This window comes from Moschus berezovskii, chromosome 15 (assembly GCF_049115385.1).
Source record: "Moschus berezovskii isolate FMDL1 chromosome 15, NW_MosBer_1.0, whole genome shotgun sequence".
Taxonomy (NCBI): Eukaryota; Metazoa; Chordata; class Mammalia; order Artiodactyla; family Moschidae; genus Moschus; species Moschus berezovskii.
Window position 1 is genome coordinate 19,715,383 of NC_142474.1, and position 11,051 is coordinate 19,726,433.

The window sequence follows — 11,051 nt, forward strand, 5'->3', positions numbered from 1 at the left end:
GACACACAGGTGCAGCGCAGGGAGAGGGGAGCGCTGGAGGCTTCTGAGCAGGCAAGTGAGAGGCTCTCATGGTGTATGTGTGTGTATGAGAGAGTCTGAGTGAGTGAGAGAGTGTGTGTGTGAGACCCCTCAGGGGCCAGGAGGATCAGGGAGGACTTCGAGCAAGATGGGGCTGAGTTGGAATTCTGAGGGAAATTGGTAGCACCTGGTGGTTGATGGCAAGTGAGGCCAAGGGGCTCAGCTGTGGTCGCTGAGGGTGGCTTTAACAGGCTGCTCCGTTAGAGCAGAGCGGCTCCAGCAGCGTGGGTCAGCGTGTGGTGTCTGATGCCTGATGGTCTGGGTTCAGAGCCTGCCTCTGACACTTGCTGATTGTACGACTTTGGTCAAGTTACTTGAAGAACCTTTTGTTTCTTTGTTCTAAGATGGGATAATTATAATGTACCTACTATGAAGGTTTATTGCAAGAAGTAACTGTTTTAACACATGTGAAGTGCTTAAATTAATGCCTGAGTATTATTAGCATTTCTATTAATAAGAATAAAATATCGTAATGGACAACGTTTATCAGCACTAGTGTTTTTCTCCTCTCTGACACTGACTTTTGCAGTTCTAACCACTAACTACCTTAGAAAGCATTCAGTTCCTACATCATGTAATTCTCACTTTCATGTAATAAACTGAAAATCCTGCAACTCGGTTTTTGGGGGTTTTTGTGGCCATGCTGCTCGGCTTGTGGGATCTCAGTTCCCCCAACCAGGGGTTGAACCCAGGCCACCACTAGGTCACCAGGGAACTCCCCACAACCAGGTTTTCATACGCCATAAAAACATTTTTCACTTTTGTTTTCAAATTAAAGCCATTAAAAGATTTAAAAAAACAAAAGAATGGGTTGCTTTGCAGGTCTTTGGAAGCACAGGACAGAACAGGGACCAGGGGGACCACAATGGTAAGGAATAAACTAGAGTTTATCCTTCATTTTACAGACGTGGACAATGCTGCAGAGGGAGGGAGGGGGCAGTGGCTCACACAGGGTCACACAGCCACCGACTTGGCCAGGCTCCTCTCCCAACTTGCCCTGCTCAGATGGGGCAAAGGGGCGCTGGGTCTGCAGATACGGTTTTGGCTGAATCCCAGGGCCTCAGGGAAATCCCTTCTCCTCAGCCCACATGGAAAGCCTTGAGGTCCAATGAGGCTTTCTCAGCCAGCCAATGACAGCTGGGGGCTTCCCTCAGAGAGCGCAGAGCCTCCAGGCCAGTGTGTCCCCAACATGCCCTCCCCTGGGGGCAGAGGCAGGCACCCACTCAGTACTAGTGACCTTCGATTCCCGAAAACCAAGCCAAAACGCAGGACTCTGTCCCTCACACCATCCTCCCCTGACGCTTTATTATGAAAAGTTTCACATATACAAGCAAAGTTGAAAGATTTAACCTTGAACACCTGTATATCTACCACTTGGACTTCATCATTACCATTTTCCTATACTTGGGTGATCACAAATGATCCATTTCTCAGTCCATCTTATTTCTGTAATGTATTCAAAGTGAAATACAGACATCAGTACATTTCCTGCCAAATATTTCAGCATGTGTATCGTTAACCAGAGCTCAAAACTTGTTTATATTTTTCTTATGTGAAATTTACATACAGTGAAAAACTCAAATCTTTAAAACAATTTATATTGACATATAGTTGATTTATAATATTGTGTTAATTTCTGCTGTACAGCAAAGTGATTCAGTTATACATATATACATTTTTTTTTTCTTGGCTGCTATGTGGCATGTGGAATCTTAGTTCCCTGACTAGGGATCGAACCCGTGCCCCTGCAATGGAAGTGTGGAGCCTCAGCCACTGGACCACCAAAGAAGTCCCTATCTTTCTCAATGTTCTTTTCCATTGTGGCTTATCACAGGATATTGAATGTAGTTGCTTGTGCTGTGTAGTAGAACCTTGTCATTCCATTCTATACATAACAGTTTGCCTCTGCTAGCCCCAAACCCCCACTCAGTCCCTCCCACCCCGACCCTCTTGCCAGCCGCAGGTCTGTTCTCTATGTCTGTGTGTGTGTTTCTGTTTTGTAGATAAGTCCGTATGTATCATATTTTAGATTCCACATGTAAATGATATATGATATTTGTTTTCTGACTGACTTCATTTAGTATAATCTCTGGTTCCATCCATGTTGCTACAAACGGGCATTATTTGGTTCTTTTTTATTGGCCAAGTAGTACTCTGTTGTATGTGTGTGTTCTGTACTGTTCATCTATCGATGGACATTTAGGTTGTTTCCATGTCTTGGCTTTTGGGAATAGTGCTGCTGTGGACATGTATAGGTTTTGAATTGCAGGTTTTTTCCCTGGATATATGCCCAAGAGCAGAACTGCTGGATCATATGGCAGCTCTGTTTTTAAGTTTCCTGAGGAAGCTCCATATTGTTTTCCATAGTGGCTGCACCAACTTCCATTTCCACCAACAGTATAGGAGGGTTCTCTTTTCTCCACACCCTCTCCAGAACATTTGTTATTTGTGGACTTTTTAATGGTGGCCATTCTGACCAGTGTGAGGTGATATCTCATGGTAGTTTTAATTTCCTTTTCTCTAATAATTAGCGATATTGAGCATCTTTTCATGTGCCTGTTGGCCATCTGTGTGTCATCTTTGGAGAGATGTCTGTCTAGTCCTTCTGCTCATTTTTCAATTGGGTTGCTTTTTGTTGTTGAACTGTATAAGCTGTGTATTTTGGAGATTAAGCCCTTGTCAGTCACATCATTGGCAAATATTTTCTCCCATTCTGTAGGGTGTCTCTTCATTTTGTTTACGGTTTCCTTTGCTGTGCAGAAACCTATAAGCTTGATTAGGTCTCATTTGTTTGTTTTTGCTTTTATTTCTATTTCCTTGGGAGACTGGCCTAAGAAAACACTGGCACAATTTATGTCAGAGAATGTTGCCTGTGTTCCAGTTTTATGGTGTCATGTCTTATGTTTAAGTTTTTAAGCTATTTTGAGTTTATTTTTGTGTATGGTGGGAGGATGTGTTCTTACTGCTGATTTCATGCAGCTGTCCAGCTTTCCCAACACCCCTTTGCTGAAGAGGTTGTCTTTTCCCCATTGTATATTCTCACTTCCTTTGTTGAAAATTAATTGGCTGTAGGTGTGTGGATTTATTTCTAGGCTTTCTATTCTGGTGATCCATGTCTTTTTTTGTGAGAGTATCATGACACTGTGATTACCGCAGCTTTTGTAGTATTACCCGAAGTCTGGGGCGGTTATGCCTCCTGCTTTGTTCTTTTTCCTCAGAATTGCTTTGGCAGTTCTGGGTCTTTCATGGTTCCATATAAAATTTAGGATTATTTGTTCTAGTTGTGTGAAAAATGTCATGGGTAATTTGATAGGGATCACATTGTATCTGTAGATTTTTGAGGGTAGCATGCCATTTTAACAATATTAATTCTTCTAATCCAAGAGCATAAGATATTTTTCCATTTCGTTGAGTCATCTTCAATTTCCTTTATTAATGCAAAAACAGAAATCTTCACGTACATTTCCTGAAGCCTTCTTTCAGTCAGCAAGATATTTTTGAGGCTCATTCATGTTATTGCATATAACAATAATACATTGCTTTTTAAAATGTTTAAATTTTGGAATAAATTTATAGTACAGAGAATTTCCATATGCCCTCCCTACCTAGTTTCCCATGTTAGCATCTTATATTACCACAGTGCATACATGCTAAGTCGCTTCAGTCATGTCCAGCTCTTTGCAACCCTATGGACTGTAGCCCACCAGGCTCCTCTGTCCGTGGGGATTCTCCAGGCAAGAATACTGGACTGGGTTGCATGCCCTCCTCCGGGGGGATCTTCCCCACCCGGGGATCAAACCCGTGGCTCTTATGTCTCCTGCATTGGCAGGCAGGTTCTTTACTGCTGAGCCACTGGGGAGGCCCCATTACCGTGGTATGTTTGTCCAAACCAAGAAACTGACCCTGGTCTGTTATGACGAACCAAACCCCAGATCTGACGTGGATTTCAGCAGCTTTCCCTGTAATGTCGTCGTCTTCTCCCAGGAAGAAGCCCCCAGTACCACACTACATGTAGGTGTCACATCTCCCCTGTGTCCTCTGCTCACACTCTTTCCTAATTTCTCGTGACTTGGACAGTCTTGAGGTATCCTGGCCAGGTATCCCGGAAGAGTGTCCTCTCTGGGTTTGTCTGATGCTTTTCTCATCATGAGGCCACCTTTAAGGTTTTTGGAAAGCTCAGGCAGTACACACTAGCCATACTTGGTGCTGTTTACCCTTCATCGTTTGGTTCAGATAGTGTTTGCCAGGCTTCTCCAGTGCAGAGTTGCTATTTTCTCTTTTCCCTGTTCTTTGGAAGTGAGTCACGAAGTCTAGCCTAAGCTCGGGGGCAGGGGGTGGCGAGTGAGCAAGAATTAAATTCTTCCTCCTAAGGGGAGAGTCTCTACATATGTTATTTGGAATTCTCTTGAAAGGATTCCAAAAAGAATTCTCCATTTATTTATTCAGTCATTTATTGACTGATTGTTTTTAATTGGATTTTAATTTTTATCACCATAACTTGAATATATAATTTACAAAGTTTAGGCTTATAAGGAGAAAGAATAGCTCCTTAAGGTCTTATAGTTATTTGTTCTGGTACTTCTAGATTACTACTCTTTCTTGATTTTCTTCCAGTTTATATTAAGTTGAATCATATGAAATTGTTAATACTCAACCATTTTTGATCTGCATAAATGGCAGTTTCATATGGTTCAAACTAATAATAGTATTTTGACTTCCTATTTGGCCAGTTGATTATGTGTGACATCGGAGTTCTTTTGTTATGAACTGTGACTCTGCACCTGTCTGTCATCTGACCTGGCTCTGGGATCAGTCCCCACCAGCTCCAGGCTCCCCTTCCCCAGGCACTTGGACCTGGGTGAGAAAGCAATTGCCGGGGGTGAGGACAGCCCTTGCTGTTGTAACTGCCCCACGGGCAGTTATGGGACAAGGCCTCAGGGCCTCTGCTCTGACAGCCTCAGCGGCAGGATTCTGGGCCTTTTGCACACTGGGCCCCAGGTGTATCGCCTTGCAGGGTGATGACCACCAGTCCAGCTCTCCCAGTACAGCCTTAGGCCAACTACTGAATTCCTGGTGCCTCAGTTTCCTCATCTGTAAGGTGGGTTCCATCAGCCTTCCAGATGAGTTCCTGCAGTGACAGAATGGCAGGTCATGGTCCTGAGGCCATTGATGGTGTGGGTTCCGAGGGCTTCCTCCAGACCCTTCTGTGTTCTCTTTCTTGCCCACGTGTGAGGGAGGCTTTCCAGGACGGCCTGGGGGTGTCAAAGGCTGAGATCCCAGGCTCCACCGCCCACCTCTGACTTGCCTTTAGGCCCTAGCCAGGTGCCCCTCCAGCTCTGGGCTTACATCTCCCCATCTGTGCTGAGGTGGTTGGTGCAGATAGTCTGAAAGGCTTTTAAGTGCCTGAGAACTGGTGGTGTCTACAGAGGTGAGTCCCTCTCCCCACATCCGTTCCTGTTTCAGGCACCAGAGGTCCTGGGAGCTTGGGATGAATGAAATTCTAAGACTGCAGGTCCAGGGTTTGGGGGTCTTGGCAAATCTCTGTTCACTTCAGGGCATCAGGGAGGGGGGATGGTGGACTGAGCTGCTAGGGCCCTCTCGGTTCTGGGGCCCAGAGAGAACAGACAGACCAAGCCAGGCACAGACACCATGATGGCAGAATCACTCTGGACCCTGCCTAGGCCAGGGGAGGAGCCACGGTCATCAGGCAGTCACGTAGATGAAGGCAGAAGTGCAATTTGGATGGGTCTGTGCTACCATAGAAGTTAATGGGATCAAGACCTAATCTGGGGTGTGAGGGAGGCTTCCCTGAAGAGAAGTGATCCTTTCTGAGCCTGAAGGGCAAGCAGTGTTGATGAGATGAAAGGGAAAGAGAACGTTTCAGGCAGAGGAAACAGCAAAGATCCAGCACTGGGAGGCAAGAGGCCAGTATGGCTGGAGCTGAGTGAGGTGGAACGCGAGAGGCTGAAGCAGACACACCAGGTGCAAGGCCTAGGAGCCCCAGAGAGTTCGATCTTCACCCGAAGAGCCATGGAGCACCTTTACAAGGCCTGAAGCTGGGAAGCAGCATGACCAGATTTGTGTTTTGAAAAGCAGCCTCTGCTGCTAGGGTGGGGCAGGCGGGAGGTTTGAGGTCAGGAACCCCAGAGAGGAGACTACTGCTGTTCATATGACAGTGGCTTTGTCCAGGGTGATATCTGTGGGAGACAGACAGAAACAGAACCAGCAGGCTTGGGGGCTTGGTGTGGGGAAGAGACGAGTCTGCTGATTCTATGGCCTGAATGCCTGGATGGAAGAGGGAGGATATGGGTTCCCAGTGGGAGAAGCAGGTTTGACGGGGACCCGGCTGGGGTGAAAGGGCCAGTGGGCACCCAGGTGATATGGAGGGGCGCCAGTGTAAAGCTGAGGCCAGGGCTTGGGGTGGAAGACCATGGTGGAGGAGGTAGGGCAACGTCTGAGGGGCCAATGAGACCCTGCAGGCTCAAGTGTACGCCCTGAGGTGGGGGGGTTCCTTGGGCAGCGTCTCCCCAACACCTGCCTGGCCCCTCAGTGACCCCAGGTTCAGGGGCAGGTATCATGAAGCGTCTCACAACCTCTCTCTCCCCCCAGATCCTGCTCATCTCCGATTATTTCTATGCCTTCCTGCGGCGCGAGTACTACCTCACACACGGCCTCTACCTGACTGCCAAGGACGGCACAGAGGCCATGCTTGTGCTCAAGTAGGTCTGGCTGGGCACAAGGCTGCACAGACTTCCGGGGTATAAGGGCCAGCACCTGGGCCAAGCCCTCTAACCAGAGTTGCCAGCAGGCAAGTCCAAGGGCAGATGAGGTTTGAGTCCAGGGTGACGACAACTGGTACCAATGAGGAGCTGAGGCCAGCAGCAAGGCCTGGGGGGGAAGTCACCAGGAGCATCTCCCCTTGGATCGCCCACTTTGTGGCTCTACATACCAAGGAGCCCTCCCTCCCAAGCAGGAAAGGGGACAAAGCAGGTGAGCAGGGTTTGTTAGGTTGTGACTACTTAATAAATGTTTTTTTGTTACGAAAACGTCTACCCTGGAACCACACTGCACTCTTGGAAGGGGTGGGCATGACCCGTAATACTGCCGTGGGGCATTACACACAGGTGTGGGTTTCCTGAGAGAGCTCCGAGTCCACAGAACACAGGTCTGTGTGCGGGCCAGCCAAAAATGGTGTGGGGCAGTCGTCTCCCAGCCCCCAGCCCTTCCCAGTCCCCAAGCAGCTGGAGGCAGAGGGCCAGGCAGGCCTGAGCAATCTTTATTCTGCAGAGGGACAGTGACCACAGATCCATACACCACATCAAGACCAGGTGAGCCCGGGGCCAGTCCTTTAGGGGTGGGCAGGTCCAGGCAGGGGCAGCGCCTCAAGTCAGGGAGGGGCAGATGGGCAGACAGGCAGGGGCCTAAAAAAAAGACAAACCACACAGAGCAGGGGTGCTGGGGGCTGCTCCCCACGCTCCCCAACCCCAGCCAGCACCCAGAAGAGCAACCCCTAACGTGACTGGGCCAGGATCCACCCGGGGGCAGAGGAGGTGCAGTTGGTGCCCCCTGGCTAGGAGCTGGCATCTCTGCCCCACCCACCAGGGGCAAAGGCAGCTCAGTTCAGGTGCGAGGAGCTCCCTGGGCAGAGCCTGACAGGCCCCCCCCCCATGCCCAAGCCAACCCCCCCTACTGCTGGCTCAGAAGCCGAAGGTTTCCTGGGAGGCGTAGACCATGTAGAGGAAGCCATCCTCGTCCTTCTCCTGCTCGTAGATGTCCGCGATGGGCGTGGACACGCTCACCATGCTGTGCTGGTTCACCAGCAGGAAGAAGGCCTGAGTGGGGTTGAGCTGCAGGCGGCGCCTGAGGGGGGCGGGAGGCAAGCACACTGTGAGGGGCCTGGCTGTTGGGGAGTGCAGCCTGACCCCCCTCCCCAAAATGACCCTGATCTTCCATTTCACACCCATCCCCTTCTAGGGGCGCTTACCTCTGACTTACCTCTGACTGCACACTGACCCCAACCTTGACCTTGACCTTTCCCAACCTCCCCAGAACAGGGATCCAGCTCCTGGTCCCATACTCCACCCCTTCCTTCACCGAAAGATTCAGCGCACTGCCTGATCCCAGCAGAACCCAAGTCCCCCTCTGACAGCTGCTGCCCGCGCACCGAATGATTTTGACCAACTCGCTCATGTTGACATGGTCCGGGACCAGGAACTTCGTCTTGTCCAGGACCGGCAGCTGCTTCTCACCCTTGTAGCGCTCGATGATCACCTGGGAGCGGGGTGGGGCGGGGGACGCGTGAGCCCGAGTTGGGGCCTGGGGTCGAGCCGGGATGGGAGGGGGAGGCGGGACTCACCGGGATTTTGCTGGGGTGCTGCTCGCGGATCTGCTGCACCTCTTTACAGCGGTCGGCTGCGGACAGCAGGCAGGGATGAGGCCGGGCCGAGGTTCCGCCCCGCGGGTACCCGAGGGGCGGCCCCGAGCCCGCCCCGCCTCCTCGAAGCTCCCGCCCCCGGGGGCCGTCGGGCCCCACGGCCCGGGCACAACACAGAGATGGGAGGCAGAGGCCCCGGCCCAGGCCCTAGCCGGCTTCCCAGCCCGGGGGTCCAGCCCGAGCCTGACGTCACGGAGCTGACGTCACCTGCGGCAGTCGGGTCGGTCGGCCAACACCCCCCAACCCCCACGCCCCTACCCCGCACTCGCAGATCTCTCGCTGGGCCTCACCAAAGCTTCGCCGCTGCTTGAAAGGCCGGTCTGAGGGCATCGCGCCGGCCCGGCGGGACGCGCAGGCCGGACCTCCGGGGCGCGCGACGCAGGGATGTGGCTGCGGTCCGGGGGCTCCGGGGGCTCCGCGCCTCGCGCACAAGGGCTCCGGGGCTAGCGTTGAGCCCGGCGGCGGCGGCTCGGGGAGGTAACTCACCCGGGTGACGTCAGGTCACAACATTCCTTAAAGGGGAGGCCGGCGCGCCGCTCCCATTGGGCCGACGCAAAATCCACCCGCCCGGACCCGTGACGTCACGGCGCAGATAGCCTGTATTCCCGGCCCCGCGCCGCGAAGGGGCGGGGGCTCCCAGGGCGCGTCACAGTCCCGTGACGTCACGGCCTGCGGAGGGGCGCCGTCTCCCCAAGGCCGGGTCTGAGGGGAGGCTGCAAATCCTGCGAGGCCACGGAGGTTGGGGGAGCAGACTCGGAGCTCCGCCGGCGGGAGGGGCGGGGCCGGGCTGCGGCACAGCATCCTCCTGTCCCCACTGTCACTGTGTCATCTGACAGCGCTCACAGCCTGTTCCGTTCCTGGGACGGTAGGAGGCACTGGGCATGACAGCACTAAAACAAACGTCCTTGCCTTTGTGGAGTTCTTGGTTAGAGAAAGATAAAGGTGGTGGTCGGGGTGGGGGATTAACACATGAAGACACTTGGAGCAAGACATTGAAAAGGATCATGAACGTTTTACACGGAATTTCTAGAACTGAAAAACAGAGCTACTGAAAGTCCAGTTCTCAAAGGATGAGGCAAGAAAGCCTATTAGATACAGCAGAAGAGAAAATCACTGAACTGGATGAAAAATCAGAAGCAACGAGCCAGAAAACAAGCCAGATGGAACATATAAAAGAGGAAGGGACAGGAATGGTAAAGTGAGGAGAACTCCGGTCCAATCAGCATTCCAGGAGAGAAGAGAATGTGTGGGAGAGGCAATTCCTGATCAACTTCCAAAATTGATTAAAGATGAGGATCCTCACCTAAAATCCGGAACAGAATAAATAAAAATAAATCTCATACTAAACACTCTGTAGTGAATTTGCAGAACTCAAAAAGGAAGAAATTAGAAAAATGGCAAGAAACTAAACTGATAAGCATGGAAGTCTATCTAAACAAGCATCTGCTATAGAACATGAATGGTGACAGTTTGTGGAGTGCAGAGCAAGGATCAGGATGATGACAGGTAGGACTGGAGAGGGTGATCAGGATTTAAGTGTTCTGAGAAGCTTCATTTATTTGAGAAGAGGAGGATAAAGATAATTAGTAATTAACCTGGCTTAGTAAAGTATGTCGGAGAAGGCAATGGCGAGCCACTCCAGTACTCTTGCCTAGAAAATCCCATGGATAGAGGAGCCTGGTAGGCTGCAGTCCATGGGGTCGCTAAGGGTCGGACACGACTGAGCGACTTCACTTTCACTTTTCACTTTCACACATTGGAGAAGGAAATGGCAACCCACTCCAGTGTTCTTGCCTGGAGAATCCCAGGGATGGGGGAGCCTGGTGGGCTTCCGTCTATGGGGTCACAAAGAGTCGGACACGACTGAAGCGACTTAGCAGCAGCAGCAGTAAAGTATGTATTTCCAAACACTTCAGAAGGTAAATAGTATTTCCAAACACTAAAAGAACAGAAAGTAACGAAATATAGAAATGATCCCTGAAAGTATAGTCTTAAGACTAAAGACATTATTACTGATGAAGAGGGTCAACACAAAATGATGGAAAGAATAATTTTCTAAGGAGATAGAACAATTCCAAACGTGTGTTAGAGGTTAAAAAAAAAAAGGCTGAAAGAATATGAAGCAAAAGTGACAGGATACAAGGAGATAATGGCCATATCCTTCATCACAGTGGGAGAGTTAAGACCTCGTTCAGTAACTGATAGACCAGTCAAAAAAAAAGGATACAGAAGATTTTAATACTATTAATAATTCTAATCAATGGACCCTGGTATAAACTTGAACCCAATATATTACTTTCAGGCACACAGGAATCATTTATCTTAAAAAATGACCTGATTACTAGGCCTCAAGACAAATCTCAACAGATATCAAATAATCAATTTCATACAGACCATGTTCTCTGACAACAAACAAGAGCAGAGTGAACTCTAGATCTTCAGATATTTAAAACACTTATAGAAAACTCTTTAAAGATGAAATCATATGGAAATGAAAACTATTTGGGTCAAACTAAAAATGAGAATACATATAAAAACT

At 49.9% G+C, this 11,051-nt stretch overlaps 2 protein-coding genes and 1 pseudogene across 2 annotated transcripts in view; 1 reads left to right on the top strand and 2 right to left on the bottom strand.

The window, feature by feature from the left end:
• The window catches only part of PIGU (phosphatidylinositol glycan anchor biosynthesis class U), a 100,471-nt gene extending 93,331 nt beyond the window's left edge, over positions 1 to 7,140 (top strand). Inside the window, exon 12 of the mRNA XM_055435928.2 lies at positions 6,688 to 7,140. Within this exon, the coding sequence (XP_055291903.1) occupies positions 6,688 to 6,801 (114 nt within the window). The 3' untranslated portion in view covers positions 6,802 to 7,140. The remainder of the gene's footprint in view (positions 1 to 6,687) is intronic.
• Positions 7,141 to 7,332: 192 nt separating this feature from the next.
• Positions 7,333 to 9,016, bottom strand: MAP1LC3A (microtubule associated protein 1 light chain 3 alpha). The gene is made up of 5 exons (XM_055435951.2): positions 8,803 to 9,016; positions 8,435 to 8,490; positions 8,243 to 8,349; positions 7,769 to 7,938; positions 7,333 to 7,499 (listed from the first exon to the last, which is right to left on the bottom strand). Exons 1-4 carry the CDS (start codon positions 8,840 to 8,842, stop codon positions 7,776 to 7,778), a joined length of 366 nt encoding a protein of 121 aa, XP_055291926.1. The 5' UTR covers positions 8,843 to 9,016; the 3' UTR covers positions 7,333 to 7,499; positions 7,769 to 7,775.
• Positions 9,017 to 10,421: 1,405 nt separating this feature from the next.
• On the bottom strand, positions 10,422 to 10,505 carry LOC148775355 (small nucleolar RNA U3; annotated as a pseudogene).
• Positions 10,506 to 11,051: the final 546 nt, after the last annotated feature.

Bases quoted from the DNA above. Each gene is read 5' to 3' on its own strand.
- MAP1LC3A (XM_055435951.2), bottom strand. From the start codon at position 8,842: ATGCCCTCAGACCGGCCTTTCAAGCAGCGGCGAAGCTTTG. The intron at 8,350-8,434 runs GTGAGTCCCGCC...CCCCGCTCCCAG, and splicing joins AGCACCCCAGCAAAATCCCG to GTGATCATCGAGCGCTACAA. The intron at 7,939-8,242 runs GTGCGCGGGCAG...CGCCCCCCTCAG, and splicing joins GAGTTGGTCAAAATCATTCG to GCGCCGCCTGCAGCTCAACC.